Raw genomic sequence first — 23,825 nt, forward strand, 5'->3', positions numbered from 1 at the left:
TGTAAGCATTATATAAAGTGGCTAGTGATAACTTGATTACATACATTTTTCCATTATTAAAGTGGCTGGAGTTGAGTTAGTATGTTGGCAGCAGCCACTCAATGTTAGTGACGGCTGTTTAACAGTCTGATGGCCTTGAGAGAGCTGTTTTAGTCTCTCGGTCCCAACTGTGATGCACCTGTACTGACCTCACCTTCTGGATGGTAGCGGGGTGAACAGGCAGTGGCTCGGGTGGTTGTTGTCCTTTGATCTTTTTGGCCTTCCTGTGACATCGGGTGGTGTAGGTGTCCTGGAGGGCAGGTAGTTTGCCTCTGGTGATGCGTTGTGCAGACCTCACTACCCTCTGGAGAGCCTTACGGTTATGGGTGGAGCAGTTGCCGTACCAGGTGGTGATACAGCCCGACAGGATGCTCTCAATTGTGCATCTAAAAGTTTGTGTTTTTGGTGACAAGCCAAATTTCTTCAGCCTCGAGGTTGAAGAGGCGCTGCTGCGCCGCCTTCACCACGCAGTCTGTGTGGGTGGACCATTTCAGTTTGTCCGTGATGTGTACGCCCAGGAACTTAAAACTTTCCACCTTCTCCACTACTGTTCCATCGATGTGGATAGGGGGCTGCTCCCTCTGCTGTTTCCTGAAGTCCACGATCATCTCCTTTGTTTTGTTGACATTGAGTGTGAGGTTTCCTGACACCACACTCCGAGGGCCCTCACCTTCTCCCTGAAGGCCGTCTCGTCGTTGGTAATCAAGCCTACCACTGTAGTGTCGTCTGCAAACTTGATTATTGAGTTGGAGGCCACGCAGTTGAGTGAACAGGGAGTACAGGAGAGGGCTGAGAACGCACCCTTGTGGGGACCCAGTGTTGAGGATCAGCGGGGTGGAGATGTTGTTACCTACCCTCACCACCTGGGAGGCGGCCTGTCAGGAAGTCCAGGACCCAGTTGCACAGGGCGGGGTCGAGACCCAGGGTCTCGAGATTAATGACGAGTTTGGAGGGTACTATGGTGTTAAATGCTGTGTACAAAAAGTGCTGTAATTTTCTAAATGATTCACCCGATATGGTGAAAATACCCTCAAATTAAAGATGAGTCTGCACTTTAACCTCGTTTGTCATTTTATCATTTCAAATCCAAAGTATTAGAGTACAGAGCCAAAACAATTGAAAATTGATACTGTAACTTTATTGCAATTTGATGTTCCAAACATATTGCTCATGCAGAGGGACGAGGAACCCATGAGAATACGTTTTGATCAGTCATGGAATTAAGTGCTGAAAACAAATTTGCTCCCTTTTTGTTAAAATATGGAGAACATGCTATGAAGGAAAAATGTTTTTGGTGCAGGTGCAGCCAACTAGTGCAAAAATCATATTGCGATATTGTCAAATAATATCCCAATATGTAAACTAGCGATTTTTTTAAATATAATATATATTTATTTATTTATATATTTATATATTTATTTATTTATTTATTTATTTATATATAAAAAAAAAAACATTTTAATTTTTAAATTTTGTACCTCACTAGTCTATTTTCACCGGAGGGGAGGGTAAACTGCTTTCCCACCACTGTGCATAGTAGACCTAGGCTATTTCACTGAATGGTCAAGGAGTTTGCCAGCTAATGTGGATAAATGCATAGGGTAGCCTACATGTAGGCTTATACAGATTTTTCTGTTTCTACTGAAAGCAAAGTGTTCATGTGTCTTTATAAAGATATTGTTGCACACTCTCTTTAGGAAAGTAAACTAGCAAAGTGTCTTCCTGCTCTGTGAAAAGGTCTTCACCGGTGCTTCGTGGTCTGCAGATGCTTTCAGCTTCTCCTATGTTGTTCATCTGCAGTTTCACTAAGGCCCTCGTATGAGTTGTTGTGGAAATGGATTTCCTCTTTTAACCCGTGGGAATAATGTCACCGCAAGGTCTTTGACATTTTGTCCCTCTGTGCCATCTTTATGAATAGTATTACTGGATACTCTGAGGCGTTGGAATGTGTGTTCTGTTTATGATGGATGTATTTTTGGGTTGTCTTGTTGCATTATCCCGTCCTCCGGAACCCCATTTGTTAACCTGTTGCGACGAGCAATCCCGTATCCGGGATCCTATTTATAGCCTAAAGCTCATTACCATAACACAACGTTAACTATTCTTGAAAATCGCAAATGAAATGAAATAAATATATTTGCTCTCAAGCTTATTAGCCTTTTGTTAACACTGTCATCTCAGATTTTCAAAATATGCTTTTGAACCATAGCTAAAACAAGCATTTGTGTAAGAGTATTGATAGCTAGCATAGCATTAAGCATGAAACATTTTCACAAAAACAAGAAAAGCATTCAAATAAAATCATTTACCTTTGAAGAACTTCAGATGTTTTAAATGAGGAGACTCTCAGTTCGATAGCAAATGTTCAGTTTTTCCAAAAATATTATTTGTGTAGGAGAAATCGCTCCGTTTTGTTCATCACGTTTGGCTACGAAAAAAACCTGTATCCAGGAGTTTAATTATAGCCGCAAGCTCATTAGCTTAACGCAACGTTAACTATTCATGAAAATCGCAAATGAAATGAAATAAATATATTAGCTCTCAAGCTTAGCCTTTTGTTAACACTGTCATCTCAGATTTTCAAAATATGCTTTTGAACCATAGCTAAACAAGCATTTGTGTAAGAGTATTGATAGCTAGCATAGCATTAAGCCTAGCATTCATCATGCAACATTTTCACAAAAACAAGAAAAGTATTCAAATAAAAATAATTTGCCTTTGAAGAACTTCAGATGTTTTCAATGAGGAGACTCTGTTAGATAGCAAATGTTCCGTTTTTCCAAAAATATTATTTGTGTAGGACAAATCGCTCCGTTTTGTTCATCACTTTTGGGTAAAAAAAAAACGAAAATTAAGTCATTACAACGCAAACTTTTTTCTAAATTAACTCCATAATATTGACAGAAACATGTCAAACGTTGTTTAGAATCAATCCTCAAGGTGTTTTTCACATCTATCGATGATAAATCATTCGTGGCAGTTGACTTTCTCCACTGAAGAAAATGGAACGCGCATGGAGCTGGAGATTACGCAATAATTTAGACGGAGGACACCTGGTAAATGTAGTCTATGGTCAATCTTCCAATGATGTGCCTACAAATACGTCACAATGCTGCAGACACCTTGGGGAAACGACAAAGTGCAGGCTCATTCCTGGCGCATTCACAGCCATATAAGGAGACATTGGAACACAACGCATTCAAAATCTGGACCATTTCCTGTATGAAATTTCATCTTGGTTTCGCCTGTAGCATTAGTTCTGGGGCACTCACAGATAATATCTTTGCGGTTTTGGAAACGTCAAGAGTTTTTTTTCTTTCCAAAGCTGTCAATTACATGCATAGTCGAGCATCTTTTCGTGACAAAATATCTTGTTTAAAACGGGAACGTTTTTTTATCCAAAAATTAAAAGAGCGCCCCCTATCTCGAAGAAGTTAAGCACTGTTTTACCCGATTGGCTGGAAGTATTTAAAATAGTCCTGCATTTTGTCTTTGGTGGGACAATCTTGTGATAGGTAATTTTTTATATTAAGGTGTGGTCTATGCCAAGTTAGGCTATGACCATGTTAGGTAGGCTACCTATCTGGGAAGCTGGGGTAAACAGATGTGGTTTTGGCAATGAGATTGCTATGCATTAAGGGGAAATTCCCTCTCAAGTTGATCTTGAGGGGATGTTGGATTCAGAACAGATTGTGGTTTTTAAATGCTCAGTCCAACATAGGGCTGGGCGATTATATCAAATTGATTTCAATGTATGTTTAGTCCGACGTTCCAAATGCTTATATCGCAAGATTCAAGGTATAAAAAAAAATCTCCCCAGTTTTTGACTGTCTTTTTGGTCTGGTCTCCTTCTGTGCTGTGTTCACTGCACTTTCCCACTTCTACACAGACACCAAGACCCTCCCCTCCCCCTGCCACTCAAAACAACAAAGACTAAAGAACACTTCTTCCTCACTGACAACAAGCAGTTTAAACTCTCTTTTTGCATTTGAGGTTTGGTCCTACAGAATCGGTCAAATGGACACCGAAACGCTTAAACTTCGTACAATTAAATAATGAAAAATGTTCTAACGATACCCTTTTTATGTCTCAACTCCCAAAATGTAGAATAGAGCGGACCCTACTAAAATGAGAGTCCCAATAAACATGATTTTGTTGAATGTAATGCAGCATTGCGGTACCAAATACCGCTAGCAGCATTTTAGCAACAGACTGTTATGTGCTAGCTGTCTGGTCTGTGTTTTTATAAATGTGCAGTGAGTATACAAATACAGATTTATATAAGAAATTGGCAACTCCTTCTGATTCTTAGTAATAAGCATCTTATCCCGATGGGCCACTTGATTTTAATATCTAAACAAAGTGAACAGAGTTCTTCAAACAGGTGGAGATGGACCGGAGGGTGTATTCAGAACAGTTCAACTGTTATACCATGTTAGCAAGCAAATACACCCAAGTTGGCTAGACTTGAAATATAAAGTTTAGGTGGCTACTCATTAGCACGTGATTGTTTGAGACCTGTATTAATATTTTATGACAGCTACAAGAAGTTGGGCACTATTGCTGAAATGTGCATATTCTGGTAAAATGTCTAACAACATTGCATTTTCATAGACAGACTTGAAAGCCAGATCAATGATTATTGCAAAAAAAATGCAGGTGAAAATTTTGATGAAATTGGTTCTTCATGGTTGTGGAAGTCATATTTTTAGCCAAGGTATTTTACAAGCCGTGAATTCATTAGATTATTCCTGACTGTTTGAAATGGGGTGTTTTGACCTTAAATTGTGGAACAAAGCTTTATTTAGAGAAAGTTCAAATCTCTGTGTGTACAGTTGTGGGCAAAAGTTTTGAGAATGACAAAATATTAATTTTCACAAAGTCTGCTGCGTCAGTTTGTATGATGGCAATTTGCATATACTCCAGAATGTTATGAAGAGTGATCAGATTAATTGCAAAGTCCCTCTGCCATGCAAATGAACTGAATCCCCCCAAAAACATTTCCACTGCATGTCAGCCCTGCCACAAAAGGACATAATTTCAGTGATTCTCTCAGTAACACAAGTGTGAGTGTTGATGAGGACAAGGCTGGAGATCACTCTGTCATGCTGATTGAGTTCAAATAACAGACTGGAAGCTTCAAAAGGACGGTGGTGCTTGGAATCATTGCTCTTCCTCTGTTAACGATGGCTACCTGCAAGGAAACACGTGCCGTCACCATTGCTTTGCACAAAAAGGGCTTTATGGGCAAGGATATTGCTGCCGGTAAGTTGCACCTAAATCAACCATTTATCGGATCATCAAGAACTACAAGGAGAGCGGTTCAATTGTTGTGAAGAAGGCTTCAGGGCGCCCAAGAAAGTCCAGCAAGCGCCAGGACCGTCTCCTAAAGTTGATTCAGCTGCGGGATCGGGGCACCACCAGTACAGAGCTTGAATGGCAGCAGGCAGGTGTGAGTGCATCTGCACGCACAGTGAGGTGAAGACTTTTGGAGGATGGCCTGGTGTCAAGAATGGCAGCAAAGAAGCCACTTCTCTCCAGGAAAAACATCAGGGACAGACTGATATCCTGCAAAAGGTTCGGGGATTGGACTGCTGAGGACTGGTGTAAAGTCATTTTCTCTGATGAAACCCCTTTCCAATTGTTTGGGGCATCCGAAAAAAAGCTTGTCCGGAGAAGTCAAGGAGAGCACTACCTTCAGTCTGTGTCATGCCAACAGTAAAGCATCCCGAGACCATTCATGTGTGGGGTTGCTTCTCAGCCAAGGGAGTGGGCTCACTCACAATTTTGCCTCAGAACACAGCCATGAATAAAGAATGGTACCAACACATCCTTCTAGAGCAACTTCTCCCAACCATCCAGGAACAGTTTGGTGATGAACAATGCCTTTTCCAGCATGATGGAACACCTTGCCATAAGGCAAAAGTGATAACTAAGTGGCTCGGGGAACAAAAGATTGATATTTTGGGTCCATGGCCAGGAAACTCCCCAGACCTTAATCCCATTGGAAACTTGTGGTCAAGCCTCGATGCGGGAGGACAAACAAAAACCCACAAATTCTGACAAACTGACAAAAATGGGCTGCCATGGGCTGCCAAATGCCATCATTTATGTGGCCCAGAAGTTAATTGACAGCATGCCAGGGCGGATTGCAGAGGTCTTGAAAGAGAAGGGTCAACACTGCAAATATTGACTCTTTGCATCAACTTCATGTAATTGTCAATAAAAGGCTTTGACACTTATGAAATGCTTGTAATTATACCTTAGTATTCCATAGTAACATATGACAAAAATGTCTAAAGACACTGAACCAGCAAACTTTGGAAATTTAATATTTGTCATTCTCAACTTTTGGTCACGACTGTATACACACAACTGTTCAAAAGTTTGGGGTCACTTAGAAATATCCTTGTTTTTGAAAGAAAAGCCTTTTTTACCCATTTTAAAATAACATCAAATTGATCAGAAATACAGTGTAGACTTGGAAATTGTAGCTGGAAACGGCAGATTTTTTAAAATGGAATATCTACGTAGGCGGACAGAGGCCCATTGTCAGCAACCATCACTCCTGTGTTCCAATGGCACGTTGTGTTAGTTCATCCAAGTTGATCATTTTAAAAGGCTAATTGATCATTAGAAAACCCTTTTGCAATTATGTTAGAACAGCTGAAAACTGTTCTGATTAAAGAAGCAATAAAACTGCCCTTTAGACTAGTTGAGTATCTGGAGCATCAGGTTTTGTGGGTTCGATTACAGGCTCAAAATGGCCAGAAACAAATAACTTTCTTCTGTAACTTGTCTTTCTTATGTAACATTCCATGCCAGAAATTGCCAAGAAACTGAAGTTCTCGGACAACACTGTGTACTACTCCCTTCACAGAACAGCGCAAACTGGCACTAACCAGAATAGAAAGAGTGAGAGGCCCCGGTGTCCAACTGAGAAAGAGGACAAGTACATTTGTGTCTAGTTTGAGAAACAGACACCTCACAAGTCCTCAACTGGCAGCTTCATTTAAACCGTACCCTCAACACCAGTCTCAATGTCAACAGTGAAGAGGTGACTCCCGGATGCTGGCCTTCTAGGCAGAGTTTCTCTGTCCAGTGTCTGGCCTTTTGCCCATGTTCATCTTTTCTTTTTATTGGCCCGTCCTGAGGTATGGCTTTTTCTTTGCAACTCTGCCTAGAAGGACAGCATCCCGGAGTTGCCTCTTCACTGTTGACGTTGAGACTGGTGTCCCTCTGATTTTTAGCCATATCGCTCAGCCTTAGTCCAACATCAGTGGTCTTCTCTCTTACTTTGTAGACAGACATTGGCTCATCTTACACCTGCAAGCAAGATGTTGCCGGCTTGTCAGACACACCGAGAGAGAACAGCTTTGAACCCTGGAGCTCGAGCCACGTGTTCAATTTGAATGACATTTAATCACAACAAGAGCTAAAGGTCTCCTGAATGTCCCTGAGGCTGTATAGTGTTAAATTAAACCTAGCTTAGCTCCTTGTCAACTATTTTACTGTCCTCTCTTCTCTGAGTGTTCCTCTTCTGTGTAAACCCATTGATTGCATCAAATGAGGTCAGTCTTTGAGATTCAAATTTTGTCCTTTGGTTAGTGTGAGGAAGAAATGCCCCACGGATTTGCCTTTTCCTGATCAGAATTGATAATTGGAACTGTTTACCTTAGCCGAACAAACCATGCTCTGTGTGGTCCCTGAGTTGGTCCTGTGTTGGAGGAGCACAGGGTCTGTATCCACAAAGTGTCTCAGAGTAAGTGCGCTGCTCTAGGATCTGTCCATATAGCCTACTGTTATTCATTATCAGCACTCCTACTCTGAGACACTGGATAAGGGGCCCGGTGTGGAGACAGGCTGCTATACCAGACTAATTTCTATGAATTGGTGAATGGATAGGTTACAAAACGTTTGCTTCTGGGGGTTCCCTTTAATGAAGAGATGTATTCTCCAGAACCTAGACTACGTCATTGGAAAGAAATGACACCTCCCCACACCCATGAGCAAAAGAGTAACCTAAGTATTGTTTGTCTAAAACCTAAGGATTTCTGTAATTTCATTAAATAAGAAATTGATAGTATATAATGTATATGAACCATACAGCCAACATTGAAGGCAATGTTTTGATTTGAACCAAAAAACTAAACCAGCAACACAACTTCCATTGTCTTATTTCTCTGATGTACAAATTTCTGTCACTCTTGCTGTCTTGTACATATTAGCCCAGGGGTGACCATTGGCCAATCTTAGTCATGTAGGCAGGAGTAGGAGAGGAGTCGATGCTGGCCTGGAGCAAAATAAAGCGGAGGGCATGCTAAACACCTTTTTTTTTTTTTTTTTTTTGTGCGGCTGTGCTGTGGTCATAGGTACAGGGCGGAGCAGAGTAAAAAAAGTTGTTTCGCACAACCTCGAGCGTATAGTAGCCTTTCTTCAACGGGTTACCATTAAATGTTGAAAATAGGCTATTTTCATCCCTCAACGAAAATATAGGCGTAGTTCTGACACATCTATGGTTGCTAGTCAAGCGGGCTGGCCGTTGACTCTATCGGTTTGGTTGCCAGAGATGCGGCACATACGTTAGTTGTTAATGTTCCGTTGCCGTCCTGGCTGGCAACGCTCTTATCCCTTGCTAGCTAGCAAACTACGGCTAACACAGTCAGCTCAAACAGTGCAGCTAGAATAACAGCAAAGTAGCTGCAATTGCATTTATTTAAGATGTTTTGGATACATCCATAACAATGAGCTGATGATGTGTAATTTTTTCCCTTCATAGAAAATGTGCTTGCTTGTCAGGGCACTGTTCATAGGAGCTAGCCAACTACACAGCTAACGCAATTACTTCAAACTGAAGCTGGTAGGACAGCAAACTAGCTGCATGTCGTTTGACCTGTTTCTGTATTTCTTTGTATAGATCCATAAATATTATGCTGATTTCAACTGGTTGAGAAAAGATTGAACGTGTCAGGACGAGACTTTTTTTCGCAGGACCGCTATTGGACATCCCTCTAATAAATCCTGCTCCTCCTTCCCCTGTGGCTCCTTGGTTACTGACTGACGTTTTGCTGTTGACCAACAGGTGCAGTTCCAGAAGATCCAACAGCTACGTCAGACCCAGACCAGGGCCCAGTACTATGGAGGCTCCCTACCCAACGTCAACCAGATCGGCAACGCTAGCGCCGACTTCCAGGTGAGCCACCCCCCTACAATCGTGCTCTTTTTTAATATCCCCCCCCCATAAATGTTTTATATTCGGTGCCTTCAGAAAGTATTCATACCCCTTGACTTATTCCACATTTTGATGTTACAGCCTGAATTCAAAATGGATTAAATATATTGTTTTATTCTCATTCATCTATACACAATGCCCCGTAATGACAAATTGAAAACATGTTTTTAGACATTTCTGCAAATGTATTGAAAATAAATTCAGAAATATCTAATTTCCATAAGTATTCACACCCTTGATGCTGTACTTTGTAGAAGCACCTTTTGTGGTGATGACAGCTGTGAGTCTTTCTGGGTAAATCTCTAAGAGCTTTGCACTCCTGGATTGTACAATATTAGCCCCAACGTCTTCAAGCTCTTTCAAATTGGTTGTTGATCATTGTCCTGATTACAAGTATTCCCATAACCATTGTTCCCTCTAAGTTGCGTGCGGGTACCCCCGAGACTCCATCGCAGCTCCCCAGTACTGCTGCGCAGAAGAAATATCAGCCCACAGAGAGAAGCACGAGGATTGAACTACATTCAACTTTCTAGAGATTTCCCCATTAGTTAACACTATCAACCATTCCCTTTACTCTGGCAATTGTGCTTGTATCAAGGCAATATTAGCCACTTTCAATGCAACATACCGAAACTAAACAAATAATGCAAAAGATTTTGTTGTCGGCAGAACGCATCGGAGTAGGATTGTATTACACAGGACTCCGCCCATAACCAAACAGCGCTGCAGTAGGTCTATATGCAAATAGGCCATTGCCGTATATGGATCTGTGCCATTTACTTTGAACTGGACTGTGTTTACAGCTGTGGTCATGAGTAGATGCTATTATGTTGAGATCAAAGTGAGCGCTGCATGTAGCCACGTGTGCACTTTTAGTTCATATCCTTTGCTAGTTAGTGAGTTATTATGCCAGGTACAGATTAGAGGTCGACCGATTAATCGGAATGGCCGATTTAATTAGGGCCGATTTGAAGTTTTCATAACAATTGGAAATCGTTATTTTTGGGCGCCGATTTGCCTTTTTAAACAAAAAAAAAAAATCTATATATCTATACCATTTTATTTAACTAGCCAAGTCTGTTAAGAACATATTCTTATTTTCAATGACTGCCTAGGAACCGTGGGTTAACCGCATTGTTCAGGGGCAGAACGACAGATTTTCACCTTGTCATCTCAGGGGATTTGATCTTGCAACCTTACAGTTAACTAGTCCAATGTCTAAAAACACAATAACGACCTGCCTCTCTCTCGTTGCACTCCACAAGGAGACTGCCTGTTACGCGAATGCAGTAAGCCAAGGTAAGTTGCTAGCTAGCATTAAACTTATCTTATAATAAACAATCAATCATAATCACTTGTAACTACACATGGTTGATGTTACTAGATATTATCTAGGCTGTCCTGCGTTGCATATAATCTGACTGAGCATACAAGTATCTGACTGAGCGGTGGTAGGCAGAAGCAGGCGTGTAAACATTCATTCAAACAGCACCTTCGTGCGTTTTGCCAGCAGCTCTTCGTTGTGCGTCAAGCATTGCGCTTCGTTGTGCGTCAAGCATTGCGCTTCGTTGTGCGTCAAGCATTGCGCTTCGTTGTGCGTCAAGCATTGCGCTTCGTTGTGCGTCAAGCATTGCGCTTCGTTGTGCGTCAAGCATTGCGCTTCGTTGTGCGTCAAGCAAGCCTATCAACTCCCGAGATGAGACTGGTGTAACCGAAGTGAAATGGCTAGCTCGAGGGACGGAAGCTATACTGTTACACTGGCAATACTAAAGTGCCTATAAGAACATCCAATAGTCAAATGAAATACAAATGGTATAGTGGGAAATAGTCCTATAATAACTACAACCTAAAACTTCTTACCTGGGAATATTGAAAGGAACCACCAGCTTTCATATGTTCTCATGTTCTGAGCAAGGAACTGAAACGTTAGCTTTCTTACATAGCACATATTGCACTTTTAATTTCTTCTCCAACACTTTGTTTTTGCATTATTTAAACCAAATTGAAAATGTTTCATTATTTACTTTGAGTCAAAATGTATTTTATTGATGTATTATATTAAGTTAAAATAAGTGTTCATTCAGTATTGTTGTAACTGTCATTATTACAAATACATTTTAAAAAATTGGCTGATTTTAATCGGTATCTGCTTTTTTGGTCCTCCAATAATCGGTATCGGCGTTGAAAAATCATAATCGGCCGACCTCTAGTACAGATCATTTGGAATCAGGAATAGGGGAGGGAAGACTTCTTTGAAAAGCGAGTAGGTAAAGAGCTTATTTTTGTCTTAAAGGGGCAGTGTTGTATTTTGAGACAGGCTTGAATAAGCTAAGTAGGCAGATGATAGCATCATTTGTCTGATTCTCTGTTGTAATGCTATGGGAATAATAATGTATTTTATTTTGTAAAGTGGTTTCTTCCATCAAACACAACAACATTGTCAGTCACCTCCTGGATAGAGTTGGTAGAGCATGGCGCTTGTAACGCCAGGGTAGTGGGTTCGATCCCCGGGACCACCCATACGTAGAATGTATGCACACATGACTGTAAGTCGCTTTGGATAAAAGCGTCTGCTAAATGGCATATATTATTATATTATTTTATAAACAGGTTAATGTCGAGCCCTGCATGTTTTTTTTCAATGTAGGCCTAACATTGGCTGCTACTTTAGGCTGAGTGATAGAACAGCTATTTCCATGTAAAAATGTTATGGGATGCATTATTAACTTCTCCATGCTCAAAGGGATATTCAATATCTGCTTTATTTGTACCCATCTACCAATGGGTACCTTTGACATTATGTGTAGGCCAGTGATGAGGGATCAGGAAGTGAACTCCGGTCTCTGGTGTGGGGATAACATGTGGACTAGTTGGCTGTGTTACACCCTCCGCCAAACTCAGGCACAGGGTACCATGACCCGTCAGTAATTTAAATGTCAATATTGTACAAGTCTGCCAAGCTAGACTAAGTAGTAGGGTACAACAGTGTTATGGAACATTGGGATAGAACTGCTTTCCTGTCCGGTACAGTAAGGTCTAATGTCCATGTTGGACGTGACATTTCTAGCTGTTTCAGTGCGTTGCACCCTCCCGAATGCAACCAAGTCCAACTATAACACCATAACTGTAACTCTCACAGCTGCCAGGATTACAGTGCTACTATGATGGCAGTAGTATAGATGCATATAAACAACTGAAGTTTTCACTGCTTGGTATGGACTTCAAGCTGACAGAGCATGGTCCCTTGCTGTAGCAGATAAAATGGCTAGGTAATGAAAAACATTGTTTAAACAATATTACTGTAGACTTAAAGGAACATTTCTGGATTTTGGCAATGAGGCCCCTTACCTACTTCCCCAGAGTCAGATGAACTCGTGGATTCCATTTTTATGTTTCTGTGTCCAGTATGAAGGAAGTTGGTTGGTAGTTTTGCGAGCTAATGTTAACTAGTGTTATCCATAGCGCAATGACTGGAAGTCTATCTGCTAAACCTAGGCCTCCACTTGACGTGTTTGGTCATTACTTACATGGCCAATACATTTATATGCACCAACTAGACATTCAACCAAGAAGGGCCACCAGATTGGTATGAGTATGTATTTTGAAGTAGTCCTACTCACACGTTTGCATGGTTTTGGCAAAGAGATCAACCAAACTGTGTCCCCTTGCCCAGCAACACACACAGTAAAAACTACAGTATGTCTGGTACACTTACTGTAAAAACCACTGTTTGATGCACATTTTATTGTAAAAACTACAGCATGTGTGACAGTTTCTGGAAACGGAGACTCTCCTTGTAATCACTGCCTAACAGAGACAATGTCCCTCTCAACAAATCCAGACCTCAATGACGCCCTAGATGGTCCCACACACACGGCGCTCTGCACAGTATAGCACTATACTTTCAGAAATTCAAAACAGCAAGCCTCTCTTGAGGACTCTAACTAAATAATTCAGATGTTATCCTACCCAGACAAGCAACAACAAAGTACTAAGATCTGTGTTCTGGCTTCGGTCTGTCTCATTCAGAATAAACACACAGTGGGTGAATGTGATAGCGCTGTAGCTGCCCACGTGGGCTTGCCTGAATCGGTTTGTCCTCAGAGGCTAGCGCTAACGTTAGCCTAGATGTGTATGCTACAATACAGTAGCTCCAGGTAAAAGTGCCCTTGTTGTGTTGAAGAATGGCTCTTTTGAGGGGTGGGATTAGGGGTCTAGGTGTGCATTCTAAATGGTACCCTATTCTCTTTTTATAGTGCACTATTTTAGACCAGATCCCTATGGGCCCTGGTCAGAAGTAGTGCACCATAAAGGGAATGGGGTGTCATTTGGGACGCAGACCTAGAAACCAGACTCGATCACAGTAGAAGAACATGACTCTTTACTCCTTAGAGATGCTAGTACAGGTTTAATGGACCTGGCTGCACTTGATCCTAATCATTTGTTAGTGCTCGTTCATTGTAACTGTAGTGTTTTCATTTTGATTAGGGTTTGAGTGTTGTAATGAATGATATCCGTCTGAAATCAAGGAGTAAAATAGGTTGTTAGTTGTGTAGTACCTAAACACTGTAGACATGATTTAAAGCTGTTATTTTCGTTATCTTGCTTTTTTATTTTTTCTCTCTTTCTGCCCCAGCCTCTCTCTCTCTCTCTCTCTCTCTCTCTCTCTCTCTCTCTCTCAGCCTGTCTCTTTGTCTCTCTCTTTCTCTTTCTGCCTCAGCCTGTCTCTTTGTCTCTCTCTTTCTCTTTCTGCCTCAGCCTGTCTCTTTGTCTCTTTCTCTTTCTGCCTCAGCCTGTCTCTTTGTCTCTCTCTTTCTCTTTCTGCCCCAGCCTGTCTCTTTGTCTTTCTGCCCCAGCCTGTCTCTTTGTCTCTCTCTTTCTCTTTCTGCCCCAGCCTGTCTCTTTGTCTCTCTCTTTCTCTTTCTGCCCCAGCCTGTCTCTTTTCTCTCTCTCTCTCTCTTTCTGCCCCAGCCTGTCTCTTTGTCTCTCTCTTTCTGCCCCAGCCTCACTCACTCTCACTCACTCACTCACTCACTCACTCACTCACTCACTCACTCACTCACTCACATAATGGCATGGAAGCATTTTATGCTTACGGACTGTCCCTCAGGTTGTGGCAGGAATTTGACCAGGTATTTGGTTCGTGTGTGTCTCTTTCTCTCTCATTTTAACATCTCCCTCTTCCTCAGGGTGGCTTCCCAGGGGCCTTGGACAGTGTCAGGGGGACACGTCACCATGGCCTGGTAGAGAGGGTGCACCGGGACCGCAACCAACGCATTAACTTGCCTCATCGCCGGCCCATCGACAAGCACGGACGGCAGATATCCTTCCACAAGTAGTACCAGTAGGAACCAGTTACCAGTAGTATTTGGTAGTAACTTGTGCATATAGAAACTAGTACCAGTAGTACGTAGTCAACTTACCTGTAGCAACTATTACCACACTTAGTACCTGTACAACATCTGGGGCCCTCAGAAATGTGTTTTGCTTCTAAACTGTCAGAATTCTCACAAGCATGTTGACAAAGCTGATGACAACGGTTTACAACTAATAAATGCTATAATTTGTCAAACTATCAATCCATTACGTCTGAATTTCAGCATAAAGGTTCATGTTGTAGCCTATGCAGAGGGCTGCACGACCCTTGTTGTGCCATTGGACTACAGTGTAGCTTACCCAGCATGTGATGTGCTCTTAAAATGCATATCTATGGAATTGTTGATTGCATTTATTTCATCTTTGTTTTAACAGGGAGTCACCATTGAGACCAAGGTCTCTTTTACAAGGAATCAAATACAATGTAAAATATTGTAGCAGCTAGCAAGATGGTTGCACTGTTGGTGTTTGCTGTGAGTCCTTTTGGCAGGTTTGTGTGTGGTGTGAATTTGTGTGTGCTCACTGACCTTTGCTAGTGTGGGCAGAGTGTTGTTGAAGCCCAAGGCTCAGTTAGTCATTATAAAAACATGACATGTAATACATTGTGCTAGTCACTGACAGTTCGGCTTAATGGACATGGACATTGGTGGGAGAGTGTGCCTGTGTTACTGTTGTGATTCCCCTATATTAATTTAGCAGGGGCAAGCAACTTCTGCTAAATCGCTGCCGCCACTGATAAAATAAATAGTTATTTATTTTCTGAATGGTAATGTTTATAGAGTAAACTTAAGCGACAAACTTAGTGACCAATTTATTAGGTACACCCATCTAGTGCTCTGTCGGACCCCTCTTTGCTTCCAGACAGCATGAATTCATCGGGGCATTCTACAAGGTGTTGGAAACATTCCACATGGATGTTGGTCCATGCTGAGGTGATGGCATCACACAGTTGCTGCAGATTGAACGGCGGTACGTTTATGCTGAGAACAGGCCGTTCCATCTGGGGATTGTGCAAGCCACTCTAGTAAACTGAACTCGCTGTCATGTTCCAGGCAATGTTTTTCCACTCTTCAATTGGCCAGTGGTGATTGCCTGCCCACTGGAGCCACTTCTTCTTGTTTTTAGCTGGTAGGAACGGAACCCTGTGTGGTCATCTGCTGCAATAGCCCATCAACAAGTTCTGCACTCCACTGTTGTACTGCGTGGTTATTTTGCTCTTTGTGGCCTGCCTGTTAGCTTGCACGATTCTTGCCATTCTCCTTCGACCTCTCATCAACGAGCTGTTTTTTGGCCACAGGACTTCTGATGATTTTTATATATATATATATTCTGATTCTCGATAAACCCAAGACACCGTCGTGCGTGAAAAGCTCAGTAGGGCAGCCGTTTATGAGGTACTGGACCCGGCAAGCCTGGCACCAACGATCATACCATGCTCAAAGTTGTTTTGCCCATTCTAACGTTCAATCGAACAGTAACTGAATGCCTCAATGCCTGTCTGCCACGTGACTCTATGTCTGTTAGAACGATCCATTTTTGAGAACTAATAAACTGAGTATATGAAGTATGTAGAAAAGATAATGGAGCCACATCTTTTTTAATAAGATCATCTTTGAGAACTAACAATCACCAAAATAAAAACTATACAGTCAGGGAGGATGTAAAAATCCAAAACAGTCATGTCATTGGGCCTCTGTGCCATAGAAAAATGTGTAGAATTGCAGGAAATTGCTTTCAAACTGCACATATTTGGTTTCTAACTATGTGGGTTAGTAGGAGGACTGAGGTGGGAGTGGGTCTGCAAGCTCTTAACGCTCAGATTCTCAGTAGAGAAAGGATGGTCTTTCTTTGGAAACACCAACTGTCAGTCAGCGCCTTAAGAAACCCTTTCTTCAAGCACGGTCTCTGAGCCAGTATATTCTCCCATACACTACTCGACTGTGTGGTTTGCTTGTGTTGCACTCTTTCACACTGCATGCAAAGAAAGACTGTAAGTTGGGGGGGAAGCAAGTGAGTAAGCAGGGCCTACAATTAATACCTGTGGGTAAGATGTCTTTCACCAGCCACATTGGTGGGTGGGTGGGTGGCCAGGGCTCCACAGTGTGAGCATTTCACTTGTATTTGTGAATAAAAATAGTCAAGTATTATCACATTTATAGCAGAATAAATGCTGCAGTAGTCTACTGAAGTGAAACTTTGTTCTTGTTTCTTGGCTATTTACATTTATCTGTTCACAAGCTATGTTGAGTTTCAACTGCTAGGGAAGAGAAGCAACACTGATACTAGTCGGATTCAATCTCACAGGCACAAAACATGACACTCATCACATTACCACGGTAACCACCCGCCCTAAAGGGGCAGGTGAAATGTTTTCTCTCATCTGTGATATTTTCATTAAAGACTTGGGTCATCAAAAAGGAAAAATTGAACAATACTACTTCTTACATTTTATTGTTTTAGAACCATTACAAAACATGCTCATCAGTTTTTTTGGTGTTCATGTAATTTTTGCAAAAAAACACTGGCTGGTAAAAAAAATAATATGAGTGGATGGTAGATTTCTATCTGCAGTGGCTGGTGGACCAAAAAGCACATTTTAGGTGTTTGAGTAAGGGAGAGTTAGTGTTTACATGCATTTAGTGTTTGTGCCTGTAAAAAAAGAAAGAAAACAAAAAAGTGGAATGGCAAGTATCAGAGAATGTGTGATGGTGTGAGTGAGACACACAGTGAGTGTCTGAGGCTGCAGTGTTATGTAAGCACGAGTGACACTGTGACATACATACTGGCTAGTTGTAACGCTACACTGTGACATGCATACTGGCTAGTTGTAACGCTACACTGTGACATACATACTGGCTAGTTGTAACGCTACACTGTGACATGCATACTGGCTAGTTGTAATGCTACACTGTGACATACATACTGGCTAGTTGTAACGCTACACTGTGACATACATACTGGCTAGTTGTATTGCTACACTGTGACATACACACCTACTGGCTAGTTGTAATGCTACACTGTGACACACCTACTGGCTAGTTGTAATGCTACACTGTGACGTACACGCGCTCTGGCTAGTTGTAATGCTACACTGTGACGTGCACACCTACTGGCTAGTTGTAATGCTACACTGTAACGTACACACCTTCTGGCTAGTTGTAATGCTACACTGTGACGTACACACCTTCTGGCTAGTTGTAATGCTACACTGTGACGTGCACACCTACTGGCTAGTTGTAATGCTACACTGTGACGTACACACCTTCTGGCTAGTTGTAATGCTACACTGTGACGTGCACACCTACTGGCTAGTTGTAATGCTACACTGTGACGTACACACCTACTGGCTAGTTGTAATGCTACACTGCTGACGTAATGCTACACACCTTCTGGCTAGTTGTAATGCTACACTGTACACACCTACTGGCTAGTTGTAATGCTACACCTACTGGCTAGTTGTAATGCTACACTGTGACGTACACACCTACTGGCTAGTTGTAATGCTACACTGTGACGTACACACCTACTGGCTAGTTGTAATGCTACACTGTGACGTACACACCTACTGGCTAGTTGTAATGCTACACTGTGACGTACACACCTACTGGCTAGTTGTAATGCTACACTGGCTAGTTGTAATGCTACACACCTACTGGCTAGTTGTAATGCTACACTGTGACGTACACACCTACTGGCTCGTTGTAATGCTACACACCTACTGGCTAGTTGTAATGCTACACTGTGACGTACACACCTACTGGCTAGTTGTAATGCTACACTGTGACGTGCACACCTACTGGCTAGTTGTAATGCTACACTGTGACGTGCACACCTACTGGCTAGTTGTAATGCTACACTGTGACGTACACACCTTCTGGCTAGTTGTAATGCTACACTGTGACGTACACACCTTCTGGCTAGTTGTAATGCTACACTGTGACCTACTGGCTAGTTGTAATGCTACACACCTACTGGCTAGTTGTAATGCTACACTGTGACGTACACACCTACTGGCTAGTTGTAATGCTACACTGTGACGTACACACCTTCTGGCTAGTTGTAATGCTACACTGTGACGTACACACCTTCTGGCTAGTTGTAATGCTACACTGTGACGTACACACCTTCTGGCTAGTTGTAATGCTACACCTACTGGCTAGTTGTAATGCTACACTGTGACGTGCACACCTACTGGCTAGTTGTAATGCTACACTGTGACGTACACACCTTCTGGCTAGTTGTAATGCTACACTGTGACGTACACACCTTCTGGCTAGTTGTAATGCTACACTGTGACGTACACACCTTCTGGCTAGTTGTAATGCTACACTGTGACGTACACACCTACTGGCTAGTTGTAATGCTACACTGTGACGTGCACACCTACTGGCTAGTTGTAAATGCTACACTGTGACGTACACACCTACTGGCTAGTTGTAATGCTACATTGACCATCTCCCTGTATGACCCTTGGAGCTCCCTTCCGCCCTTAAAGTGGACTAGCCGCAATGACCAGCAGGCACAGATCTAGGATCAGCTTACTCCCCCAATCGTAACTCTGCAACTACTCCTAATATTTTCTCATTTAAAAAAAAGTTCCTTTCTGTGAATCAAGTTGTTATGCAGATGTTCTTGCCTTGGAGGCTTGTCCAAGTTACATAACTGGAGAATTAAAAGAATGGCTGAGAACTGGACTGAGAATGTAGTAGTTACTGTTGCTAGCAGATCAAGTTATGGGAAGTTGTCTTGGAGACAGACGGGAGTGTGTGAGAGGGGGGAGTGTGTTTGAAGGCGAGAGAGAAAGGGGGAGTGTTTTCGCATGTCACTCTGTGTGCGTGTGTGATCTCGCCATGTTGCAGTAGAGAGAGCGAGAGGGGAAGTCTTTGGTTTTGAAGGATATTTCATCTGGAAAACTCCCTGTTAGCCTGTAGTAAAGAGTGTTGCTAAGTTATTCAGAGTGAGGCGCGCGCAACACAACACACTCTTAAAATAAAAGCGTGCACAAACACACATTCCCTCCGCTCCAGTATTTGTATTTATTAGGGATCCCCATTAGCTGCTGCCAAGGTAGCAGCCACTTTTCCTGGGGTACAAACACATTAAGGCACTTACATTACACAAGATAAAACAGTTTATCATATAACATTATTATACCACTACATATTTACAATACAAAATGTATAATAAGTTATTTCAATGTGCCTGTATGTGTGTGTCTTCACTGTCCCTGCTGTTTCAGAAGGTGTATTTTTGCTTTTTAAAAATCTGATTCTACTGCTTGCATCCGTTACCTGATGTGGAATCGAGTTCCATGTAGTCATGGCTCTATGTAGTACTGTGCGCCTCCCATAGTCTGTTCTTGACTTGGACCGTGAAGAGACCTCTGGTGGTATGTCTTGTGGGGTATGTATGCATGGGTGTCCGAGCTGTGTGCTAGTAGTTTAAACAGACAACTCCATGCATTCAGCATGTCAACACTTCTTACAAAAACAAGTAGTGATGAAGTCAGTCTCTCCTCCACTCTGAGCCATAAGAGTTTGACATGCATATCATTAACTTCAGCTCCCCGTGTATATCTAAGGACCAGCCGTGCTGCCCTGTTTTGAGACAATTGTAATTTTCCCAAGCCTCCCTTTGTGGCACCTGACCACACTACTGAACACTAGTCCAAGTGTGACAACACTAGGGCCTGTAGGACCTGCCTTGTTGATAGTACTGTTAAGAAGGTAGAGTAACGCTTTATTATGGACAGACTTCTCCCCATCATAGCTACTGTTGTTTCAACATGTTTTGACTGTTTACAATCCAGGGTTACTCCAAGCAGTTTAGTCACATCCACTTGCTCAATTTCCACATTATTCATTGCAAGGTTTAGTTGATGTTTAGTGAATGATTTGTCCCAAATACAATGCTTTTACATTGTTTTAATATTCAGGACTAACTTATTCCTTGCTACCCATTCTGAAAAAAACTGCAGCTCTTAAGTTTTGCAGTGATTTTAGTCGCTGTAGTAGCTGACGTTTATAGTGTTGAGTCAGTATCTCTGGAGAGGAAGGGACTAACACACACAGTAGTAGGCTCTCCTGGTTTTTGGCTCTGTGTGTGCAAACAGGCCCTTTGTTTGTGTAAATAGAGGTTGCTCCAGTGTGTGTGTGTGTTTGAGGTCTGGATACTGAGTCAGCAGCACCCTGCAGCATATGATCTTCACACTGGGAGAAGGAAGAGGCCGGGCAGAGGAGTATCCTCCAGCCAAAATGTGTTTTCACTCTGCAGGCAATCTTTTTTTCTTCCCCCCCCTACATGCCAGATGTCCCTCACAGTTGGAGCTTGTTTTTCACTCGAGTCGGACTGGTCGAGTCTGCCAAGATCAGACAGGCGGTGAAAGAGAGCCGAGGAGATTTCACTACGCCCACTCTTCTAGAACATCCTCTCCTTTTCATCCCCTCTTCGCTCTCCACTCAGGGTTTTCTGAAGCACTGTAGATTTTAGCAGCAGTGGTTGGACTGTAGTGTAGTTGTTTAACTAACCTACTACTACAGTATACACTCTTGACTATCCTCCCATTTCTCTAGTTTATTTCAACACCCATCACTCCATGTGGGTTTACTAACTGAATGAACTGAAGAAGGCTTTTAGTTGAAACGTTTGTGTGAAGGCGTCTGCATGTTTCCCACACGAAACAGTTCTGTTCGGGTGCACAACATTTTTTTTTTCTCTCGATGCAAGCCGAAGTCTACCCCCTTGTCGGCGATTGGTCAACAGTAGAAGTTCTTCAATGAAGTGCCTGTTGTCTTTCAACGAGACACTACTTGTCCTAATGCACATGCTTTCACTTGAGAAATACTTCACCAAACATCCTAGTCAGATGAAAAATTGCCCGACTGCAAAAACATAAACTAAAGAAATCTGTCATTAATTTTTATCTTTGATTAATTCTAACTATTTTGAGTAAGTGTATACTGGCTATGGTGTCTCAAAAGGGACAAACAGTACTATTGGCACCTTTTCTTGTTTTTCAAGTGAAGGTCTATTAAGGGAATATGCTAGCACACTGGTTCGGTTAGCCTACGGCTGGGTTCCAGCCGAAGTGAAGCATGCTGACGCTTTAAAATTCCTCTTTTAAAACTCCTGTGTGTGTAGACATGTTATTTTTTATTTTAAATTGTCACTGTTATAAATGAGATGGTATCAGTTTACTGGCACTGTTGTAAATGAGGTATCAGTTTTCTGGCGTTGTTGTAAATGAGGTGGTATGGGTCTTCTGGTGCTCTTGTAAATGAGGTGGTATGGGTCTTCTGGTGCTCTTGTAAATGAGGTGGTATGGGTCTTCTGGTGCTCTTGTAAATGAGGTGGTATGGGTCTTCTGGTGCTCTTGTAAATGAGATGGTATGGGTCTTCTGGTGCTCTTGTAAATGAGGTGGTATGGGTCTTCTGGTGCTCTTGTAAATGAGGTGGTATGGGTCTTCTGGTGCTCTTGTAAATGAGATGGTATGGGTCTTCTGGTGCTCTTGTAAATGAGGTGGTATGGGTCTTCTGGTGCTCTTGTAAATGAGGTGGTATGGGTCTTCTGGTGCTCTTGTAAATGAGGTGGTATGGTTCTATAGTCATCAGGTCTGGTCAGTTTACTAGCTAATCTATTAAACTCTCTGGCAGGGTGATGCCAAGCACCCAAGTACTGTGATGTCCAGAAGAGCATACTGAGCAGAGGGATAATTTGTGTGTATGCGTTTATTTTATGTGTGTCCGTGTCTCACGTCTCACTCTGAATAACTTACCAGCACCCTGTTTGCCACAGCCTGCCAGGGAATCATCCTGATGAATTATGGGGAATGGAACATGCAACTCAATATCCATCCAAATCAAAGACTTCCTCTCTCTGCTGGTGAAGCCCGGCGAGATCACGCACACACTCTCCCCCTTTCTCTTTTGCTTTCTCACACACACACTCTCTTTTCCCCCTTCTCTCCTCTTTCCCTTTCTCACACACACCCGTCTGTCTCCAAGACCAACAATAGACAACTTCCCAGAACTTGATCTGCTAGCAACAGCAACTACCACGTTCAGTCAAGTTCTCGGCTATTCTTTTAATTCTCCAGGTTTATGTAAGTTGGACAAGCCTTCAAGGCAAGAACTGAAACATCGGCATAACTATAACTTGATGCACACAGACTTGAACAGTAAGGAACTCCTTATGGAAAAAGAAAATGTTGAATAAATCTATATTAATGTGATGCAACTCTCAGAGCACCTCACCTAGTCGGCTCGATCCAACGCTCTTAACCGCTAGGCTACCTGCTGTTTACTTATGGATCATTCAAAAGCTGAAGATGACCACAACACTGAAGTTTTCAGTATATCTAATGGTGCTTTTTAAAATAAAATAAATAAATACAACTGGGGCAAAATAAACCATATAATTGAAAAATCTGTCAACGTACCCTTGAGCAAGGCACTTAACCCTAATTGCTCCTTAAGTCACTCTGGATAAGAGCATCTGCAAAATGACAAATGTATTGAAGAGGGTGGACAAAGCTTTCAGTGTGATTGCTCTCTTTTCCTCCCTCTACCTCTTTCTCAATCTACCAATCCATTTCCTGTCTATTTTCTTTCTTTCTCTACCTTGCCATCTGTCTTTCTTTGTACCTTACTTTCTCTCTCTCTCTCTCTCTCTCTCTCTCTGTCTCTCTGTCTCTCTGTCTCTCTGTCTCTCTGTCTCTCTGTCTCTCTGTCTCTCTGTCTCTCTGTCTCTCTGTCTCTCTGTCTCTCTGTCTCTCTGTCTCTCTGTCTCTCTGTCTCTCTGTCTCTCTGTCTCTCTCTCTCTCTGTCTCTCTGTCTCTCTGTCTCTCTCTCTCTCTCTTTCTGTCTCTTTCTGTCTCTTTCTGTCTCTCTCTCTCTGTCTCTCTCTCTCTTTCTTTCTGTCTCTCTCTCTCTCTCTTTCTGTCTCTCTCTCTCTCTTTCTTTCTGTCTCTCTCTCTCTCTTTCTTTCTGTCTCTCTCTCTCTCTTTCTTTCTGTCTCTCTCTCTCTCTCTCTTTCTTTCTCTCTCTCTCTCTCTCTCTCTTTCTTTCTTCTGTCTCTCTCTCTCTCTCTTTCTTTCTGTCTCTCTCTCTCTCTGTCTGTCTGTCTCTCTCTCTTTCTTTCTGTCTCTCTCTCTCTCTCTCTTTCTTTCTGTCTCTCTCT

General features: G+C 42.3%; 1 protein-coding gene across 4 annotated transcripts in view; it reads left to right on the top strand.

Annotated features, from left to right (window-relative positions):
- crtc3 (CREB regulated transcription coactivator 3) overlaps positions 1–23,825 on the top strand; it is an 88,267-nt gene that overhangs the window by 11,767 nt on the left and 52,675 nt on the right. For all 4 annotated transcript variants that reach the window (XM_046333046.1, XM_046333048.1, XM_046333047.1 and 1 more), the window contains exons 2-3: positions 9,122–9,232; positions 14,461–14,592. In XM_046333046.1, coding sequence (XP_046189002.1) covers positions 9,122–9,232; positions 14,461–14,592 — 243 coding nt within the window. The remainder of the gene's footprint in view (positions 1–9,121; positions 9,233–14,460; positions 14,593–23,825) is intronic.

The sequence above is a fragment of the Oncorhynchus gorbuscha genome, unplaced genomic scaffold, assembly GCF_021184085.1.
Source record: "Oncorhynchus gorbuscha isolate QuinsamMale2020 ecotype Even-year unplaced genomic scaffold, OgorEven_v1.0 Un_scaffold_333, whole genome shotgun sequence".
Taxonomy (NCBI): domain Eukaryota; kingdom Metazoa; phylum Chordata; class Actinopteri; order Salmoniformes; family Salmonidae; genus Oncorhynchus; species Oncorhynchus gorbuscha.